The 22,354-nt window shown below is 41.4% G+C and overlaps 1 protein-coding gene across 3 annotated transcripts in view; it reads right to left on the reverse strand.

The window, feature by feature from the left end:
- Positions 1–778: 778 nt before the first annotated feature.
- Positions 779–22,354, reverse strand: part of TMEM52B (transmembrane protein 52B) — a 39,753-nt gene continuing 18,177 nt past the window's right edge. For 2 of the 3 annotated variants that reach the window (XM_085569647.1, XM_085569648.1), the window contains 4 exons: positions 20,685–20,779; positions 6,567–6,605; positions 5,508–5,674; positions 779–4,718 (listed from right to left, as the gene is read on the reverse strand). In XM_085569647.1, coding sequence (XP_085425773.1) covers positions 4,468–4,718; positions 5,508–5,674; positions 6,567–6,605; positions 20,685–20,713 — 486 coding nt within the window. In that variant the 5' untranslated portion in view covers positions 20,714–20,779 and the 3' untranslated portion in view covers positions 779–4,467. Of the gene's footprint in view, positions 4,719–5,507; positions 5,675–6,566; positions 6,606–7,286; positions 7,331–7,936; positions 20,780–22,354 lie in introns of all 3 variants that reach the window. The other variant, XM_085569646.1, reaches the window with a different exon arrangement.

Consider the following 22,354-nt stretch of genomic DNA (forward strand, 5'->3'; position numbering starts at 1 on the left):
GGGCAGGCTTTGCAGCCTGTGCCGTACTATACAGTCCTGCTTATAACTCTGGACTCCCTTGCATGTTTCTTTCATTATTACCATTATTCATTATTGGGTCATTTCTGCCTCTACAGACTTTTTTTTTTTTTTTTTTTAATCTTAAGTGTGGACTCCGCATATCGAAGTGTCTTTTGTCAGGAAATTTGTGCTTTGTGGTCTGAACAGTGATTAAACCACAGATGGCATACCTGAAGGCACTCGTGCTTCTGATCTGCTCGCTGCCACCCGTGGCACAGTCCTTGCCTGGTGTCTCTGCTGTGTCCCTCGTGACTGGTCACCAGTTTCTCTTGGCACTGGATCTGTAGCACCTTCAGAGCCAGTATGGGCACATTGGTCTTGGATGAGGGCACAGGGTTACTCACTCCCAGTAAACAATGTTTAATTGTCTGAATGTTTTCTTTTCCTCTAGGAAAGCACTCTGTGTTGTCCATGCTGGGCTGCTGTCTCGCTGCTCTATTTTCTACAATTTCTTAGTTGTTTTTTTTCTTTTTTTTTTTTTTTTTCAAAAAAAGGCTGCTCTTTCTTACCATACTTCTTGTATGGCCCAGCTTCAGCTAAAGTTGCTTAAAGGCATACAAATGATGTAATGAGGAGATTAAGGAACACAATCACAATTGCTGCATGATCAAAAGCAGCAGTAACAGCCCAGACTTGCAAAGCAGAGTTTGAGATCCATTTGTTCCAGCCAGTGATTGGGAGTGGCTCGTTGGGGAGGGGTATCATTGTTCCTGTGAAAACAAAGGAGCAACAGTGGGGCCACTGGGATGTTTCTGAAAACCAGTTTTTCTCAAAGACTGCGTGTTTTAGGGGAACCTAAGGGTGGCACTGTTACCAAACAAGTTAATACTTCTTTTAAAAGGAGCCTGTGCAGCAGTGTCGGGAGGGAAATTGCTTTAAGAATATTTAATCCATGAATTGAGTAACAGATGACAAGCAAGCTATGGGTGATGCCCATGTGTTAGAAAAACAAATTACCAATTTAGGGACTGATGTGCTTCAGTGCTCTTCGACCAGAGAGAGAATTTTTTCGTTGAGACCTGGCCACAAAGAATGCAGAATTTGTAACCAAAGACACTTAGAGAAATTGGAGATGAAGGAGAAACTAACAAAGAAAATTACTGAGATTCTCTCTACCTGGGAAAAAGAAATAAATAATAAAAAGACTAAATATGTGGATTAATTGGCATTAGAAGCAATAAATAAATAACAATAGGTGATAGAATACTATTTAATGAAGAGAACTATGTAGCTTGTAAGCCAATGAACACTAATTTCTTTGCTCAGATGTATGAATAGTTAAAGGTTTTGATAACTGGCATGTTCTGTGGAGTTATTCACATGTACCCTAAAACCAAATACAACTATGTTGACTTTCTACCTCAACAAATTGGTTAAAGAGTCTATTTTCCAGATTTTGGTGGCAGTTTCTGGTACCCCAGATGGGACAAAGAGATGCCAACTCAGTGGACCAGAGGAATTGTCAGCACTCCAGTGCACACCAGAATATTTTCAGGGAGATCTTCCTATTACCTGGTCTGGTGAGTAGACCACTCTGCCCTTTCTGTGAAAAAGAATACAACATTATTTAAGGTACTTTATTTGAAGGTATTTTTCCTGTCCATAAGTTGCACTAATAGTTTGCACTGTGAGACTCAGAGATTTTTCAAACCAGCTTGGGTTTTGGGAAAGATTGTAAAAAGTTGTAAAAGATTGTAAGAAGTTACAGGAAGTTTGTAAAAGGTTTTAAAGATGTTAAAAGGTTTTTTCCTAAGATGGGAAATATGGGAGTGGGGCTATGTTCATAGCTCCCATGAGAAGGGATCCCAAAGGGTTCCCCTTTGGATTGTGTCCTAAGGAATTGGAAAAGGTTGGGGGGTTGGGGGTTTGAGAGGGGTGACCCCCTGACAGGAAAACAACTTGTTGAATCATTGGTGGCCATTAAATAAACTTAATGGTTGTGGAAAGTGACCAGTTAATGGGACTGCAAATTACAAATACCATTTTGCAAATAATGCTGCTTTGTTAAAGGAATGTAATGGACCACCCGCTGTATGCTGTTGGTTTTTCTTTTTTTTTTAAATTTTTTGATTTGTGGAATAATCCTGATTAGTGGAAGGAATGTATGCATATGCCTAGAGATCTGATGGTGTTAGCATTAGAAGAGAAGGGATGGGATACCACCCAAAAGGTGCTGCTCTGGCTGCAGTCCAGGCTGCATCCCCAGTGCCGAGCGTGCAGCTGCAGGCTCCCGTGGCACAATGAGCTGGGCAAGTTTGTCCTGCAGGACTGGTGCAGCTCAGCACTGGGGCTGCTCGGGGAACATCATGTGGAAAGGCTTCACCTCAGAACTGGCCTTGTGCTTTAGGATATTTACTGTTTCACAAGGACAAAGGAGTTTGGTCCAGGAGGGAAAAGATGCTGTCTGTCCAGTCCTGAGCCCCTTTCTAAGAGAGAGCTGAGCCTGACTGCAGGAAGGGATTTCAGGGATTGGAAGATGCTTTAATGACTGCTCCTGCACTGGGATTACTGGGCTTTCTTGGCAGAATTACTGTCCCGTAGAGCAGAGTGACCATCACGTGTTAAATGCCAGGATAGCTCAGGGTTTGCAGGCAGGATGAGATGGATGTTCTCCCCAAAAAGCACTGTGAAGATTTCCAGGGAGTTTCTGGGCTTGACAGTACTTGACATATGTTCAGCAGACTCAAATGTCTCTGCTTGCTTCAGGCTTTTACTGTGGAGTAAACAAGAGCCTTCCAGGAAATGTTCTGCAGCTTGGTGAAGCCAGGCCTGAACAGCATTTCGGAGAGCAGCTGATAAAAGAGGTCACTCGAACAGGTGCTCCACAAGCAGTTATAATTATTATTTTTATTTCAAGCCCAGGCTGGATGGGGCTCTAAGCAACCTGGTCTAGCCAAAGGTGTCCCTACCCATGGCAGTGGGGTTGGAACCCGATGATTTTTAAGGTCCCCTCCAGCCCAAACCATTCTACAATTGCAAGACTGAAGAAAGGTGTAATAGCAGAAGGGAAATAAACTTATATGTAACTTCTTTATTTATTCCATTCCAGTTTATCACTTGCTAATGATACAGTTAATAATGACTAGACAATTTCTATGGTTGTAATCTCAAGAGCAGTTAGGTTCCTAAACATGTTTGGGACCTAGTCTATGATGGACCTTGTCCAACATTGTCCTTGTTCTTCTTATCTACAAAATAACTGTATTTTCTCTATTTCACAGGAAAGGAGACCAGCATATTAACTAAAGTGGGAATTTGGGTACTTCAGCAGGAAGGGTCATGCAGGCATTTCAGAAAGATGTGACCTGTGCCTTCATATCAGCATGAACATATACATGCAAGTTATTCATGGCTGAAAGAATCATCATATGATATTTAATGTTGTGCTGCTTTAATGTTTTCAGGTGCTGAATCCTGGTAGAGACAACTCTGATGTAGTTCCACACTCATCCTGACAGCCTAGTCCAAGGTTTTACAGATGGGCCATACCTATTTTCATCCAGTTTCATTAATATTTCTGGATGTTTCAGCATATTTGTATTGACCAGAAGAAACTCAAAAATTCAATCTGAGAAATGGCTTGCATGTTTTAAATGGCCTTACTTCAATTGATCTGGTTTTGACAGCAACATTGGGAATTAATAAGTGATACTATATGAATGCATTAAAAATATGTTTGAGCTTTATTGCAGGGGTAGTATTCTTTCTGCTCCCCTTGTTTGATCTGTTGGTACATATATAATATTTTTTAATTGAAATAGAAGAGCTTGTGACTACCATTTCAGAATTGCTATATATCCCATTCAGAACCAAGCTTTGTTCATTCTATGTATTCTGCAGGGCATTAAGGGCATACTGTCTGTATGTATGCTGTCTCTCATTTACATGCAGATTGTTCCCATAATTTTTTTTTAATTCATTCATAATTTATAAATGATTAGCAATTTCCAGAAGTTTGGTGTTAATATTGGGTAGTAATAGACCTATGCAAATATCTTTTATTTTTTTCTGTTTTGAAGACTTCTCTGCCATCCTGAGGAAAATTAGACTAAAGTCAAGTGGAATGAGACTGTATCTGCAGCCACCCTGCCAATCACTAGCCTACAAAATGGCTCAGCACCTTGATACTGCTGCCTGTGTATTTATTGTGATTCTAGTCTTGTGTGCATGTAATGAATGGGCTTGGAAAACACAAATTATCTGAAGGAGTTGTCAAAAAGAACCATTAGACTACACTAGATCTGAACATAGTTGGAATTTTAGTTGCTTCCCCCCCACCCCGTCCAACCCCCCTTTCTCAATTGATTAAGGAAGTTAATCTGAAATTCTTAAAACCCTGCCCACCTGAATTAGTCTCTGCATGCAACTATGCTGTATTTTTTGCTCTCAGGTGAAACCAGACATCCATCAGTGTCCTGGGAGGGCTGGCTGGGTGTCTTTGCCCTCGGTGGGTGCCTGTGGCTTTTCCTCCGGCACTGGATCCAGCTCGGGCACCTTCTGCCCTGCCTTGGCCACGGTGAACCTGCTCATGTGCAGAGCTTCCTCATACACTGGAGGGGTGTCTGATGCAGAGAGGGGAGGTGTTCCCTGGGCAGCATTGTGGGAGTGTGCCACAGCAAATATCCTCCTGGCAGCAGGGCCAAACACCGAGTGGAGAGCTGGAAGAGAGGAGACCAAAGCTGTTTGCCTCATCCTGAGAGCATCATGTGGTTAGAGGAGGGTAAGGATACCCATAGGGCATAGCCTCTTCTATTCCCACAGCCAGAATGTTTTTCTTTTCCTGCTCCTTGAGTCTTCCCTAAAAGGAGTATGTGTGTGAAATCCTGCTAGCAGCATCCCACAACTCCTCTCTCCTGAAATGCCACTGAACCCTTATTCCACCCAAACTTGTCTCACAGCTGAGTGCCTTAGTTTGCAGCACGTGCAGAGGTTGTTTTCCCTCCATCCTGCCATGAACTTCCTGTGACATTCACATTCTCTGGACAGAGAGACATAATTGTGTGTCTCGGGATTTCTTGGAGAAGCACAGAGAGAAGAGAAAACAATCTTTGTCTCTGCTCCTTTGTTTTCCCCATGTGGAATTTGGTATGGGGATTGTTTACCTGAAGTGATTGCTGGATTGGATTCTGGTGAAGGTTCTGTGGCTCGGACTCTCAGCAGAGAGTCATGTGTTTTGTGAATTAGTTAGGCAAGTAAGAAGTATATATGTAGAACAGGATAGTCTCTCTTTAAATAGTATATTCATGTAATATAGTATAGTTTTAATAAAGCAGATCCTTCAGCCTTCTGATCTGGAGCCAGACATAATTTCTTCCCGGATCTGGGGTTCGCCACATTTTACTACAACATCCCTCTGTCAGCCTTGGGGTGTCACCAGCTGGGCTTAAGAGTGCAGCCCCCACTTCACAGGGTGTTGAAGTCCCCAGGATGGGGCAAGGCCAACTCACAAGTGATGGTGCTCTGGAGGGTGCTGTCGTGGTCAAACGCAATGACGGTGACCTCGTAGGGTGGGGGGCCCGCCTCGTCCCCTGTCTGATGGCACTGGAAGCAGCACCTCAGGCAGACAGAGACCAGGCCACACAGGAGCAGGAGCCCCCCAATCACCAGCACCAGCCTGCAACGGGAGGGGACACAGAGTTAGGACAGAAAGATTTTTGTTTACAGGATGCCTCTTAATGTCTCTGACTGCTTACAGCATGGTTAACCTCAAAGCTAAACAAAGTCACCTGGGGATTTGTCCAGCTGAGTTTGGACAGTATCCAGGGATATAGATCCATCATTCCCTCCAGGCACCTGTTCAAGTTCCGCACCATCCTCAGAGGAAGCATTTTTTATCCTATCTAATCAGAATTTTCCTGTCTGCAGTTTTGTCAGCCACCTTATGTGCTTCTACTGAGCACCTCTGAGAAGTCTCTATCTTCTCTCAAGATCCCCCCTGGTTAGTGGAAAACTGCAATTACTTTATCCCCTTAGCTTCCTCCAGGCTGAAGAAACCTGCTTCTTTTTATTGGCTTTCCAGGGGACTGGCTTCAGTTTGCCAACACCTGTTTTGTATTAGAGGACCAAAACTAGATATTCCAGACATCTAGTCATGAGTGACAAGCAGAGAGGAAAAAGTGGATCTTACAATCTTCTCACATACCCTTATCAATTCAGCCTTCCAGATGCTCAACAACTACCATCCTTCTTAATCTGGTGAGAATAACTAAGAAATCAGACAGAACTTATTTTAAAAATCAGTCTTTTAAAAGGCATACTGTGCCATGAATACTTTATTAATCATGTTCATATGACTAAATATGTGGAATAAAAAAGGAGGCTGGTGGGTCAACTTTTGTTAAAGACAGTGAGATATCTGAGGGGTTGCCTTGCTCTTGCAGAGCTTTAGAGAATCCCAGGGAAAAGGAGGGGGTGGCATCACTCTTGAGCAGGTCACATTTAATCCCACCCTTTGCTACTGGAATTGTCTAGAGATGCAGATATGTAGAGTAAACATGTTATCTTACCAGATATACCACAGATGGTCCCATTCTGTACCTGTACAGCTGAAGAGAAGAGGGTGCAGGAAATCGTTATCCACAGAACACCAAATAAAGGCAAAGATCCCTATGGTATCCTCCTCCCTCTCCCCTCATGCTCCTCACTTCCTGTCCAAATTCCAGATGCCACAATGATGAAAAACTCATTGTGCTATGTGGAGGACCTCATCAATATCCCTGTCAGGTGAATTTCCCTTCTGTTGGCTTTATACCTTGATTGCTTTCCTGATATTTATCCTTGCCCAGTTCCCTTTGCAAACCTTAGAGATCTGCATTCATGTTTGTTTTTTTTCTTTTTTGTCAATATGTAATTTCAGTTATTCTTAAAAATGACATCACTGATAGTAATATTCACCAAAGCAGTATATTTCAAACCAATTTTTTCAGGAAAGCTCGATTCTAAATTCATAATCCCAGTCAACTGAAAATACACCAGAAAGCTCTTAACTATTGCAGCAGTGCAAATAGGCAGCAGGAGCAGTACCACGCAATCAGTCTGTTGATCAATAAAAATAGCAATTGATACAGTTCACATTCAAAGTAATGGTGATTTTACATGAATCTTTAATACAACTAAATAAGATTTTGTGGAAAATGTCAACCATCAGGTCATAACACCCATGTCCAGTATTGTCTTTGTTGTTCAGTGTTTTCTCTAAAGAAGAGCAAGATTGACAAATACTTAACAGTTCAGTGTTAAGGCAGCCTTCCTCACCTCTCACGTGGGGGAACTAGAAGGAGAAAAGCAGCAAAGACACAGTGGAAGTGAATTAAATCTTTGTCAAATGCATCTTGCGTATCTTTTATATTATGAGTCTGGATCTCCTTTGGTAACGACGTACTGTTATTTATCTTCCATTGTTTCTATTGTATATTCTGCTGTAGATTTGAAGTTACTCTTACCAACAGCATTGTTTCATATTTTAACTTCCTGTAGTCCTTAAAATCCTATTCAGTACTGTTCTTAACTTCATCGTCACCACAACCTTCCCTTTCTCCACTACAAGCCATGTCATTCTCCAGCTGTGGATCCTTCTCCACGCTCAAATATTAAGAACATTTAAATACCCTGCTTCATATTATACCCACCCTGGCTTGAAAACTGCTCTGTCCCTTCAGCACTCCTACCCTTCTCATTCCTTTGCCTTGGGTACCCTGATGTCTGAGTTTCCATCCCTGGAAGAACAGCAGTTATTATCTCCTCTGTGTGTGCGTTTTAAATGTCCAGTTCTTTCTAGTATCAGGGGAATTATTATTGCTAATGGCCCTCTGTCTTTCCAAGGTAACTCCATAGCTGAGCAGAGACCCCATAAAAAGGAATGTCAAAGATGACTTACCCATAAGAAACCCCCTACAACAAAGCAGATCATGCCTGAGTTATGCATCCCTGTAAGGTGGTTCTGTGGCCTCTTGGTGTTTCAAGCTGCTTGGAGTCTTCTTGTCCTTTCTATTTTCAGTTCATCCTCACCAGTCCAGTGGCCAGGAGAAGGAGCAGCTTCTGTGCTGTGTGTTGAATCCAATGTCTTCCTCCTATTCTGCCCTTCAAGTTTTTGCTTTCTCTCTTTTCCTTTCTGTCCCTGGCAGTTCCTGATTTTTTCTGCCTGTCTCTTTTTGTTATTCTACTTGCCCAGTTCTCTTCCTCTTTTGAAGAGATTTCTACAACCTTCCAGTCAGATCAGAAGAGCAGTGGCTACAGGTTCTTACTTTAGATGTTTAACTACTTCAGTGAAGGGCGTCATGAGATCTCTGCAGGCCTGACCCTTCCCTTCTATGAGCAGAAAGGGTCCCTGAGTTTGTTCATTCCCAATTATTTCTCTCCCCGCCCCTACCCTGAGGGGAGTGGGTTGAAGGTCATGTTACTGACCTTGTTTAAATGGAGTTTTCAGATTCTTCTCCATCCTCCAGTACCTTTTCTGTTCCTGCACTCACATTGTTCTACCTCTGACCACCCAGTCTCCTGACTTAGAAGTGAAAGAATTTGCCATATAATAACTATATTCAGCATTTAATATTTATGAAGTTATATGTATGTGTGTATATGTTGACACATGTGTATATATATGCAACATATATGTATGCATATGCATATATTTTTTTTTTCATATGCAGCAACCCTTTTACCTCTTATTTTAAGGCTCTGCCATCATCCCCCCTACCTGTTCATGTCCTATTACATCACTTCTGCAGCTGAGAGATTGTTCACTCACAGATCCTACTCCCAAACTTCCTGCATGGCCAGCCAAGTCCCCCACTCAATCTCTTACAGCAGAGGGATAACATGTTGATTCTCCTGTCCTGGATACTATTAGTCCTATGACTGGTTATATTCACAGGCTTCATTCAACAACCCATTAATTTTCTCTGTCTTGTAGAGTTGCTTAAAATTTCTGTTAGTGCTCGTGGCTATGCACAGTGTTATTACAGTCATGTAATTGGGTTCTTCTAATCTTTCTCTTGAATAGCTGTGACAGAAAAAAATGCACTGCAGTAATGTGTAACTATTTGTGTTTGGGAACCTCCTGGGACTGGTGCATAAATGTTTGTTGGAGGCAGGATAGCAGCTGGTGAGACTTGTTGCCCCTTGTTGCAATCACAGCCCTTTCACATTAAACTGGTGAATCATTAGCCCTGGTGCTACATTTTAGAGTTGCAGAGCAGAACCAATGGATTCATGAACATAATGTTTTCTCCCAAGGCAGGTTAAAACCCATTTGCCATTCTCTAATTATAAAAGTAGTGGTGCAGTATAAACACGCCTTAGCAGTAGTTTATCCATTCCATCCATCCATCCATCCATCCATCCATCCATCCATCCATCCATCCATCCATGTCTGCTGGAAGGAGGCTTCTGATGTAGAAGTAACAAAGAAAGAAAGAAACATGACCTACTCATATTGTATTTATATAGGAATTGATCAACGTCCTTCTTCTAAATTCTTTGGTGCATTAGAGAAGTCTTAGAAGAAAAGACACAGCAGAACTGTAAAATAGTTCTTCTTGTATGCACGACTTTTGAAACTGGTGGGATTCAGTGTGGAAAGGGAGTACAAATCACCAGTGTTTCCAGGGCTTTTTATTATCACTGTGATAATTCAATAGATCTTCACTTGATTTTAGCTGAAACTCAGTCATATAATAATCTCAAATTCTGGGATGATCCAAATGCAGAAATAGCAGAAAAAGTGAAAAAAAAAAAAAAAATCCCTAAAGAAAAGGCTGCAGTGTGACATGAAACTGTGACCCCTCCAAAAGGATATCATAATTTATTCTTACTGAAACTTATTTATTACTCTTCTTCAATTACTGTGGCATTCCTAGTAACACTCTGCTTCCAGTGTTACCAAAAATAGGTAAAAATACAAACTCCTTGACACCAATGTAGCATTAAGAAGCAGGCATTCTTTATTTGGCTGGATGCATGAGGGGATATCCTCTGGAATGTTGTGCATGATGAGAACAGAAAATGTTCCTATTTAGAGGTTTTATTTTACAGACATATTAATTGATTTTCCTGGAATAAACAATACATTTGATAATCATTTCCCCAGAATCATTAAAATATTTTCCCTCCTCTCTGCAGATGTGTTTTTCTGTCCTGGGGGTCTCTTTGGTGGTCCCTGGTGGCTGGTGAACCCAAAGTCAAATCTGACTGCCTGGTGAACTGATAAAAGTTGGCACAACTGGGCTGGCTCCTCTCCTGTTCTTCCTACAGAATGGGCATGGTGCAGTTCCATAGGCCAGTGGTTTTTCAGGAATGATCATTGCATTACCCACCAGGTGCAAAGAATTCTTAATCTGGCAAATTTTTCCCTTTTAAAGCTTGTGAAACTTGTCTTTAACTGCTCCAGAAGGTGGCCTTTTCCTGCTTATGGGATTGTTTTTAAATAAATTGGACATTGCACTGTTACAGATTCTTCTATTTCAGTCATTCCCACACTAAATACAGAGTTTTGGAGACTAGGTGTCAGGGACTCAGTTCCCCTGCGGGATTTGCTCTGTTCTTTTCCCATTACTTTCCTCCTTACAGGAAGTGGAACTATAACCTGTTGGCTGCTTGTTACCCACCATCCCTCTTGATTCTTAGTGGCTTTTAATATATTTTCTAAACATTGATCCTCACTGTCAGAATTAGCCTTAAATTGTATCAATTTATTTTTTGTGGCACTAACACAAAAAGAAGCTTGGGATGCCTTTTTCAGCTACTCCTCGAGCTGCCTTGTCTGCCAGTTGGTTTCTCACTCTAACATCAGTTTGTCCAGATTGAAGTGCTTTACAATGCATCACTGCCACCTCCTTTGGTTTTCCAACTTTTTTCAGAAGTTGTGAAATTTCTTCTCTATGTTGAATAGATGATCCTTCAGCTGACAGCAGTCCTCTTTCCTTCCATATGGCTCCAGAGGCATGAATCACAACAAATTAATATATAGGATCAATCCAGATATTCACTCTTCTGCCCACTGCCAAGTTAAATGCTTGTTTTAATGCTATTATCTCTTACTTTTGATCTGATGTATTGATTGGTAAAGATTGAGCTTCCAATACCTCAGTGGCAGTCACCACTGCATATCTTGCCATCCATTTTCCATCTTTCATGAAACTGCTACCATTTGTAAATAATTCTAAATCAGGACTCTCTACTGGTTTATCCTGCAAATGAGTTCTGCTGGAATATACCTGTACCATGGTTTGGAGCCAATCCTGTGTCAGGGTTCCCTTGCCCATTGCCTTTGGATCAAGGAAAACTGCTGTATTCATGGCTGCTGTTGTCTTTAACTCCAACATCATCCTGTTCCAAGAGCATAACTTGGTATCTGAGCATCCTGCTGGGACAGCCAATGCCCCTCCTTTTGCTCTAATATGGATGTCACCATGTGAGGAACAAAAGCAGTGATGTGCTATCCAGCCTGAGCTTCCTGGCTTGGATCAGTAGAACAGCTGCAGCAATTGCTCGCAAGCATCCTGGCCATCCTCTGCTCACATTGTCCCGCTGGTTAGAGAAATAGTCCACAGGTCTCCTCCAGGTTCCCAACCTCTGCATCAGGACCCCCAGGTCCGCACAAGTTATCTGAGCATCCAATTTTCCCCATAAATCTCTCCTCAACAAGTGGACTGGGCATTAAGGCATATATAGAAACTGATGAACAGTGCAGTTGTTTCTTAATTTAAATTTCATGGGCTGTAAAAATGACCGAGTTTCACTTTTCCCTGTAGCACCAGTTACATTTATCACATCGTGTACATTTACCACATGTGCCAATTTACGTGTAACAATTTGCAATTTACCAATTTACATTTACCACATCCTTCCTAAGCTTTCCTTTACATGTACTCAATACAGAATAAGTTACCCCTGTGCTTACCAAAAATTTCGCTCTTCTTTCCCCAGCCTCAGGGGTTAAGCTGATGTAGAATCTCCTGTATCCCTTCAATATTTCCCCTCTGTTAGGCAGGGTCCAACTTCCCAGCCCGCGGACCAAGGTGCTTTTTCCTTACCAAGTGTGCTCTGCTTTTCTTCTGATCGTTGTCTGGGAAACGATGGGAGCCTCCTGCCTCCCCTTGTTCCCCTTTTTCCACCTCACCTTCCTCTTGCTCCTTCCCTGTTGGGCGGTCCCTTAGCACCCTCTAGAGTTCCAACTGCGTTCTCGCGGCTCTCGTTTTCCTTTCCAGCCGGTCACATTGCCTTTTCCCTATCTATCCCTGTTGGAAAACGCTTTCCAAACTTCATCTAACAACGTTCCTGAGTCAACACCACTCCACTCCTTCCATTTTCTGGAGTTTGCTTCTAATATCTGGGGCCGACTGTCCTATATAGAAATTATATTTCTATATATAGAAACGAATTCTATCTTTATAGAAACTAAAAAGATAGTTTCTAACTGTACAGCCTCCTCTAGATTCTGAGGATTAGTGTATTTTCTGGCAGTCACCTTCAATCATTTGATGAAAGTCACAGTCCTGTCCTACTTTACCTCACACAGTTTTGACCAATTTGTGGCTTTCAGGATAGCATGCTTTACACCAAATTATCCCCATCTGTGGCATCTTGCTAAATTCTCTCCAGCCCAGGTAAATTAGGGTCCCACCTTGGGTCTGTTGAAGGAAAAATTCTGATGTGCAGTTGCTTCTAAGTCTCCATGAGCATGTGCCTCCTCCGCCTGCTTTCTACACCATCTTTTTTTCTGTACTAACCAATGATGTTGACTAATAAATCATCACTTGTATGCAATTTCACTCAGGTTCTTGAGTCCTGCTTATGGTTCCTGGTGTAATTCCAGCTGTTTGGGTCAGCCCTGGTTTAGCAGTCACAGGATCACAGGATCATTTGGGTTGGAAAAGGCCTCTGAGACCATCCTGGATCACCACATTATCAACCAGACCATGGCAGTAAGTGCCATGTCCAGTCTTGTTTTAAACACCTCCTGAGACAGTAACTCCACCACCTCCCTGGACAGTTTCTTCCACTCCAACCTCACCAAATTATTTTTAGGTTTTTCCACAAGGGATAAGAGCAGTCCCTTGCTTTCTGCCTTCTTTCCCTTTCTCCACTGCTTTACCTCGAACTTTTTAATAAAATTGCCCCCCAGCCAACCTTGCAGACAAATTATGTATGAAATTATCCTGTGAAGTGAGACCAGAAAGGCTTTGGAAAACTCTGTTTTTAAATGTTCCTTCTAAAAGCTGCAGAGAACACAAGCTATTGAAGAAACCAAGCTTTTCCCTTCAGTGACTGACACTGAAGCAGTGCCACATGTTGTGCTAATTCCCTTGATTCAGCTACATAACACAAGGAAAGCAAGAATTAGAGTTGCCTGGCACAATAAGACTAGTGCAAAATAATGAAAAAAAAAGCAGGTTTATATTTTATATAGAGACCAATGAAGTGAGCTTTAAACCCACCCGCCAATTTGAAATGACTGCATCTGCCAATGTCCATGAATCTTGAAAAGTCAGAGCACAGGATCAAACAAATTCACTGTGAGCTCATCCATGAGGGCCATCACAAGGGGAAAAATATACTGTACATATCCAGTTTCATGTTATAGCTTCAGTGGTGTCACTCCTGTGCTTTCTACTGCAGTTCAGACTTACACTAGAAGGAATGCCACACACATAGTGAAATGAAGAAATAGATACAGGGAAACAACTATGGGATGCAGTCAGTTAACTTTTTCCTTGAGTGTGGGAAATGATGCTGATGTTGCTTTTCTTGGGGGCACAGAAAGAAACTCCGACCTGAAAGCAGCAGTTCAATGGGTGCATCAGCTAGTTATTTATGGTTGAGCTATATGTGTCAGATAGCAACAGGTAAAAGCACAGTCCATTTCTCTGGTGATGCAAGGACAATGCTTTCGTAGGTCAGCACAGCCCCCTTTGATTTGTGATCCCCTTCTTGAGTTTCAGTAAACTTGATGCCTCTGAAGTCCTTGCCTATTTAGGACAGAGGGTTTTACTTCATTCTCTTTGTACAAGGTGTACAAGACAAAAAGTAAAGGGCCTCCTGAAGGAAAGGAATTGACTGAAAATGCACAATCTTGCCTATCTGGGTTGTGATGTGGTTGTTTCATGCAGAATGGTCAAGGTCCCCTCTACTGATAGCAGGATGCTGATCTTGCTTCTTCAGGGAAATTGCTCCCAGAGATTTCTAAACACAGAGGAAAATTACCAACTTTCTAGTCTGAGGTCCCCTGTCTGGAACTTCTGTAACATCTGAAACCAGACTCCAGTCTGGTTTTCCCATGCTCTCATATGGATGCAGATTTGAATTTACCCCTCCCTCCTCTGCAGGGGAAGAGCAGAAGGTAGAGAGCTGGCATCCTATGTGACCTCACAGGGGGATGGCTTGGAGTTTTTGGGCAAATAATAGTTAAGACTCTTGGACAGCACAAACTGCAGACTTCCCTCTGTATTTACACCTATAGATAAAAATAATCTATCTCCTCAGCCACAAAGGTAGTCTCATCCCTTCTGGGAACAAGGATGTGCAAGAAGTCTGATGTCCCAAAAATCTGTGTATACAAATATGTTGCCAGATGGGGAATCAGAGACTATGGAGTACAGGACTCACCTGTCTTTAGGATGAGAGATATGCCCTGTGTTACTAAACATGTGAAGCAGATGGAGTGGGGAATGCTCAGAGCCCCATCCAGCCTGGCCTTGGCACTTCCAGGGATGAGGCAGCCACAGCTTCTCTGGGCACCCTGTGCCAGGGCCTCAGCACTCTTTAAACTGAGTAATTTCCTCCCAGTATCTAATCTCAACCCAGTCCTTATCTGAACTGTTCCTCAAGTTCCTGTTGTGGTCAGCAAAAAGAAATTAGCATTTCTAGAGCACAGTCTGTTATCGATTTCTAAATTAAGTGAGCTGTATGCTTAAAGCCTTTGCCATTCCTGGGCAAAGTCAGCTGAGAGTGACCATGCTGGATCTCCTCTGTACACACCTTGCAGGCTGTTCCCAGTTATCACAAAGGGAGCTTTAGTGTCCCCTTGATGGACACTAAAGTTGGGCAAGATGAATTCGGTGTGTCTGGCTGTTCGTTCTGTGTTTTAAGAATTGGTTGCAAACGCCTGGTTTGCTTTTCAGAAATACTTTGGCTTCTTCTCACCTTGGCCTGGATTTAGATAAAAATGATAATTAGGTAATGGATTTATTCCAAATACATGAATCCTTTCCTGCACATTGAAAAAAAAAAATGCAAGAGAACAAAGGACAAAATTGTCCTTTGGGTTACTGAAGGCTGATCTCTGTAAAACATTAGAAATATGACAAGCACTTATAAGCATAAGACAATTTCAGGCCACTTCTTTTTTTTTTCTTTTTCTTCTCTCCATTTGATTGTCTTGTTAGGGTTTTATTCTGTGTCTTACCAGGTCAATATTACGTCTAATTAAAATACACACAGCCTGCTAAAAGTAGGAGTAGGGAAAGGGGGAGAGAGCTAGGACTTCAAAGCTCCCTGACTGGTGTTATGGAAATAAACATCCAATTTCCAAATTAACACCCCGAATTCAACTCTGTCTGTGAAAGGCCATAACAAGGTGCCATGGACCACTGCTCTGAAGTGAGTAACACCTGATCCTTCTGACTTGAGATTTTTTGACTGAGAAGTTCTGTGCTGATATCCCTATGTCACCTCAGCTGTGCAAACAGGAGAAGGCAACAAACAGCCAGCTTCTCCTGAATCAAGGACTGAACCTGAGAGCCCTGAACATGAGTCCACTAAAATCCACAGCCTGCAAAATGCTTCTGGCTCACACAAGACAGAATCTGAATTAATACTTTAAAAGCTGAGTGGTTTTCCTGCTAAAACCTTTGTTTCTGCAGGAGATGGATAGATGGGAAATAGAAATTTCCTCAGCTTCTCTGATACTCACTGAATGCCTCAAAGCTCAATCTGCTGTGTGGGCAGTCAGAGAATATTTCGAAGAGATAAAGCAGATATCTCAGAAAATTTATAAGCTTTAGTGTAGGGAGTAACCATAGCAAACAAAGTGTTTGCAAAGGCCCAGCCTCGTGATTTCTCCCAATGGGCTCAAGTGGGAGAAAACATTCTCACCTAATCCCCTCAGCTGAGCTCCTAATTTCTGAGAAGCACTTAGAGACAGGTGCCTGGGGAAACAGTGATGCCAGGCAGAGCATTGGGCAGCCAGCAGCCTGTTTTATCCATGTTTATGCCTTTGGATGCCAGGCTGAATAATTCAACTGGCCTGGTGCTCATTTGACTCATTTGCTAATGGCTTCAGTCAATGCCAATGCAAGTTAGTTCAGAAAGAAGCTTTGCACAAGACAGGGCTGAAATTAGACATCCAGGTAGGAATAATTCAAGATAACTAAAATATGTGTTCTGCCAATAATCTGTCAGACAGCTGTCTCAGTAACCTTGGTGGCTGGCTGGATATCTCTTGGTGCCTGAACTGAAGTCAGTGAGAAGGAGATTTATTTTCTTTCTGGAGGCAGAGATAGACCTGCCCTAGATGGATGAAGGGAGACCACTATTCAGATTATGTGGGAAGAGAATTAAGGTTATTTGGACTGAGTACTTAAAGGGCTGGTCAGCCTGAGTTGCTGAATTATAGGGGATGGTCTCCAAATAAAGGAGGAACAGATCTGTATTTCCATTGGATCAAATGAACATGAGGGCTTTTTTTAATTTTTCATTTCATAGGCTTTGGAAGATGCTTCTGCTATGGAAATCTGCCTAGTGCATGTCATCAGTCAGCTTTTCAAAAAGCTTTTATTGCATTTCAGACAAGCAAGAAAACAAATGAAGCCCCCTTAAAACAAACAGAACTTAATAGCAAAACCACCCTCCAGAGCAAGGAATCTGGATTGCTGAGTCTTATTTCACTGTGGTGCCTTTTGCTCTAATATGAAATAAGTAGTAACTCAGAGATTGGTATTTCTGCTCTTTAATATTTAATTTTGGTTTTTTTCTTCTTTTTCAAATGAACCCACTTACCCTGTATGAAACATTTTTCTCTTAGCTCCCTGTAAATTCTGACTTGTGCAACTATCCTAAGCTTACATTGATGTGGGATGTTTCCCTTTTAAAGATACCAATCTAAGCCCACCAGACTCTGCTTCTAAAAGCATTCATAGCTGTCAAGTCTAATACAAGTCAAGTGACTGATCTTGTAGCTAGCAGCATCCTCCAGAAGATAACACAGGACTTAGGTCCTAAAGGCTTTTTGTTCTTTTCAAGCAGAAAATCCTCCTGCCTATGATCCCATGCTACAGGGCACCATCATTTATATTTTCAGTGTATGACAAAAATACAATTTAAATATCGATTGCAAGTGTTTTAAATCCTTTGTTCTCTTGAAGTTTGCTTGCATAATAGTGGCTTATAGAGTAAAGCTAAAAATGGTATAATTTAAATTAGTGTTTTTTCTGGGTTGAAAAATGAAACAAAGCATTTGTCAATGTTTCTCATTCTTTAGAGTTTTAATAATGATCCCCAAATCTAAGACATTCACATTTTTCTCATTTGCTGCATAGTTAACCCTACACATTCAGTGCAGTACCAACACAGTGACAATGAAAAACACTCAAGTTGTCTGGACACATTCTGTGCAAAATCCCCACACTGAATATGTGCAGGAAGACATGTTAAAGTGGTTTTGGTAAGGCTTTTTTTCATATGATTTGAATATCCAAAGGGCTACCTTGTGCTATCAAATCTAAATTGCACATGGGTAACACTGAGGTGATGGGTTGGAACCAGATAAAGGAAGGCAGAGGCTGCCTCTGTCAGTACTGTTTGAGAAGGTTATAAATGCTGTCAGGTCCAGATGCCTTCAATTATGGAAAACTTGAAGTAGGTTTTAAATAATAAAATTGGTACAGGTGTACTTCTGCTGGCAAAAGGTTCAGGAAAAAGGAAGAGCTGGGGATTATGAAGACTGCAGCTAACCAGAAAGAGAGGGGAGAAGAGCAGAGGTGTGGACAGGAGAGTGGCATGGGAAAGCTGCTGATGGATCTGGATGGGAGATCCTGCATGCATTGGTGGGGAAGGTCTCAGGTGTAAGAAAGGGAATCTTTAGATCTCTCCAAAGCAGGGCTATGGCTTAACCATCCTTCCCCCTCTCTCTGCTGATTAGAAATCTGGAGTTCTCCTGGCTGATAAGAGGATGAGCTGAACCACTTCACTGCCCACAGCACACAAGCAGCTCTCTGGAGAAACTCAGTCTGCTTGTGCTGTGGATGTCCACAGAGATCTCACTGACTCTGCACCTGCTCATTTACAAATAGACAAAGGGACTTAGGTTTGGGGTCTTGGACACTTCTCCAAAACCTCCAGACAAGTTTTAATAGTCTTGTACATCTCTGAGGCTTGCAGCTCTCATTCTCTCCCTCCCATGAGAAAGAGCACAAGGACTTTCAGAGGTGCTGAGTGAAGGAGGAGAGATGTAGCAGCTATGAAGTGTCTGATTTTACATCCTCCAACAACTCTCTGGTTCTGATCTGCCTCCACAGCAGCAAGAAGTGTCAGTCAGAAGGAGAACTTCACTTCCTCAGCTTCAGAAGACAAACACAGTTTAGGAATTTAAGTTGACTTTCTTATTCATATTGCTTGGTATTTCTATTGTTATCTAAAACCAGGACCATCACATTCCAGAGCTTGAAATGGAGAGATTAGAAACTACATTCAACCCTAATGTTCGCCACACCACATTTTATACATTTATTAAAGAAGGAATGTCTGTTATACTATTTGTTGCTGGTCAGCAGAAATATGCCTTTATGATAGAGCTGGCCTCTGTTCACTAAGCAAATAAATGCCATGCATATAACTTAGGGGCTATTCAGAAATTAATTCAAATAAGTCAAATTGTTATTTACTCACTTAAAGCCAAACAGTGGCAAAATGCCCAGCACAAAAGGTACACCTCTAGATTTATGTCTCAAAAATTATTAGGCATTAATTTTGCATTAAGATGCATGGTACTGGCTGGCTGCACCATTTTTCTGCTGCACTTTTCTTTCTCTTTGCATCAAAAAGAGTTGAAAAATAGCTTGGAGATTTGAATCCATCTTCATCAGATGAGAGTGGTGTAGCCACTACTTATTCTGCTAGACAATGAAGGCAAACCTGTGTTCCCAAGTCCTTCACTGTCATCAGGATAAATCACTTTACAAGCTTAAATAAAGGAAATAGACCTAGTAACTCTGTAAGATGTCTGCACAAATCATAGATATTTATTTGACCATCTCTCTGATTTTAGGAATAAAAGAAAATCCAGATTACATTTACATATATTCATTTAATATATTCATATATTCATTTCCCCATTCTAAAGTCATGTGTTTCATAGATGTGTGTGACTTCTACATACACATTTAAAGAAGTCTTGCACATTATTATTTCATTTTATATTCAGCCATCAACAATTGTTGTAAAGTGACATTACTGAGGCCGGTAATATTTAATATTTTTATATTAAAATTAAAATTAAAAATTTAGAAATCCTAAAGCCCACTTATTTTTCCATCAGTCAGACATAGTAATGAAAAGTCCAGATCCTGCCATCCACGCTAAACACATTACTCCCAGTAAATTCAGTATTATTTCCAATTTTCTAAGGACAAAACACAGGACTGAACCTAGAGTTACAGTCATGCAAGAAAGAAGCAATCTTTTTTAATTAGGTGTAAGGATTTGAGGGAAAATACTGGATACATTTGAAACTATGAAGAAATATGAGGCTGTATTCTGATACTTATAGTTGCTGTCTGTATTTTATTTTATTGTAGGAATTTGACTGCAATCCAATATGCAGAAATGAACTGCATGTCCTTTATCTTCCATTAATTTTTCTCTTTATCCCTCAGCCAACTCCATTTTCTTTCTCTTTGTATGGTAATGATAAAATGGAATGATACAAGTATAAGAAATAAGGATATGAAAATGTAAAAAAATTGAGGGCAATTTTGTGAAAAGCAGCTGGAATTTCAGATTTGTAAGGCTGGCATTAATTAGCTCAATTTTGCATTTAACCTGCTGGCTTTCAGAAGCATTTCATATCTTCAGAAAAAAACAAAAAAACAACAAACAACAAGCTCATGAAGCTGTTCCTGAGCTAACAGCAAGAGAGAATTTTGTAGAAGTTTGCTGGATGAAGTGCATCTGAAGAAATTATGCATTCAGGCAGGTAAACAAGGCATTTCTGTTATGAATGGAAGTTTCTGGAGCTGGCTGCAGGAAAGCCAGTGAGTCGACAAGTTGAATAATAAAAAAAACAAAATCACAGATAACCCCATATTACACCTTAATCATACAATTTATTACAGCAAGATAACTCTGGAAAAGGAAGGACAGCCAATATAAAATATTAATCCTGGGGACCTGGATGAATCTAGAAGGTCCCAATGTAGACCCATGAATTTAAAGGTTGATGTGTATGCTGGCCCAGCAGTCTTTAAAGGTTTTTAGCCTTGTTAATCTGGATTGCATCCTGATTTCTCAATAATGTAAAACAAGGATCATTATTTCAGCTAAGTTACATTGTGATATTTGTGATGTGGTTGCATGCAAAACATTACTCCTTAATTATATTCTAAAAGTTACAAAGGTGTTGGAAGCCTTACCCAAGACTTTTAGGGCTTAAAATGATCATTCATTAGTGGTGACAGGAAGACACTCCACTCTGCATCAGTGAACTTTTGGCATTTTCTTGTATGCTCTGCAAAAAAAAAAAAAAAAAAAATTTTTGAATTGCTAATGAAAATGAAAACAAAAACTGCCCTAGGTAAAGCAGTGGTTGGATTTGGGGTGATTGTTCTCTTATTTCTTATTTAGGTGGAAATTTTGCACTTAACACACACTCAGAAAGATCTTGCAGTGGCAGTTACCACGCCAATATTTTAATTCCATTGATTTTACTGAAATTGGCACTGATATCTTCTCTCTGGTGACCAGGGACAGGACCCGGGAATGGCTGGAGCTGTGTCAGGGGGGGATTAGGGTAGATATTAGGAAAAGGTTCTTTCCTCAAAGGGTGGTGGGTCACTGAACATGCTGCCCAGGGAATGGTCACAGCCCCAAGGCTGCCAGAGCTCCAGAAGATGCACAGGGTGGGATTGTTGGGGTATCTCTTTTCAGGGAAAAACTCGAATGCATGAAATAGCTACTGGACTTGGCGTTTAAATGAATTTTTATATTCTATAAATATAGATTAATAAATAACCTGCATCTAATAACCAGACAGAAGGGGTTAATTGATTGGATTCAACTTAATGTTCCTTCCCGATTTCAGACACCTGTTAGAGAAAAAGGGCTGCTAAACCTGCAGATTACCACCATGAGCGTGTCAACTCAGAGAGGAGCTGAGCTGGCCTATGACCAGCCTGGTTCCTAGACTCATGGAAAGGACCTCTAGCATCATCAAGTCCAACCATCAACCCAGAACCACCACCATGTTTGTCAGTAACCATGTCCTCAAGTGCCACATCCACGCGTTTTTTGAGCATGCCAGGGATGCTGATTTCACTACCTCTTTGCTCTAGTACTTGACAAGCTGTTCCATGAAAAAAAAAATTCCTATTATCTAATCTAAATCACCCCTGCTGCAACCTGAGGCCACTTCCTCTTGTCCTGCCACTTCGTACCTGGGAGAAGAGACTGATGCCCACCTGGCTACAACCTCCTTTCACAGGTGTTTAGAGAACACCAAGGTCACTGAGCTTCCTTTTCTCCAGACTAAAAGGGAAAAGGCTACTCCCTCCTTCTCATGGGACTTGTGCTCTTCACCAGCACAGGCAGACTGTGCCAGTGCTGGTCTGTGTGCTGTGTTAGCCCAGCAGGATCCTGATCACACCTGGAGTCTCTGAGAACAGCAGGTATTTAACCCCTGGAGCTGGACAGCCAGCAGCTCACTCCTCATGGCATTCTGCTGCCCAAACCCACAGTCATCCTCCCCCTTTGTCCCTGCTTGTTGCACAAGTTATGGTGGAAGTCAATTCCAAAGAGACTGGGGCCCATTGAGTCTTCTGCACTCCATGTTGTAAATATTCTTATACTTTCTCTTCGGATGAGAGTGTATGGAAAATCCAGGTAAGACAAATGATGGCTTTTAAGCCATTTACATTTCATCACCTCCCAGAAAGGAGTAGAAAAAACAAGGTAGGTTGATTCATGGCTATTCTCATTTGGAAACATCTCTTTTCTAAATTAGCAGTGAGACACAGAATATAACTGACAATAAATAACTACCAGGAAGGGGAATGGCCCAAGTGACTTCCTTGTCCTTTAGAATGAA

This window comes from Lonchura striata, chromosome 1A (assembly GCF_050655825.1).
Source record: "Lonchura striata isolate lonStrDom1 chromosome 1A, ASM5065582v1, whole genome shotgun sequence".
NCBI lineage: Eukaryota > Metazoa > Chordata > Aves > Passeriformes > Estrildidae > Lonchura > Lonchura striata.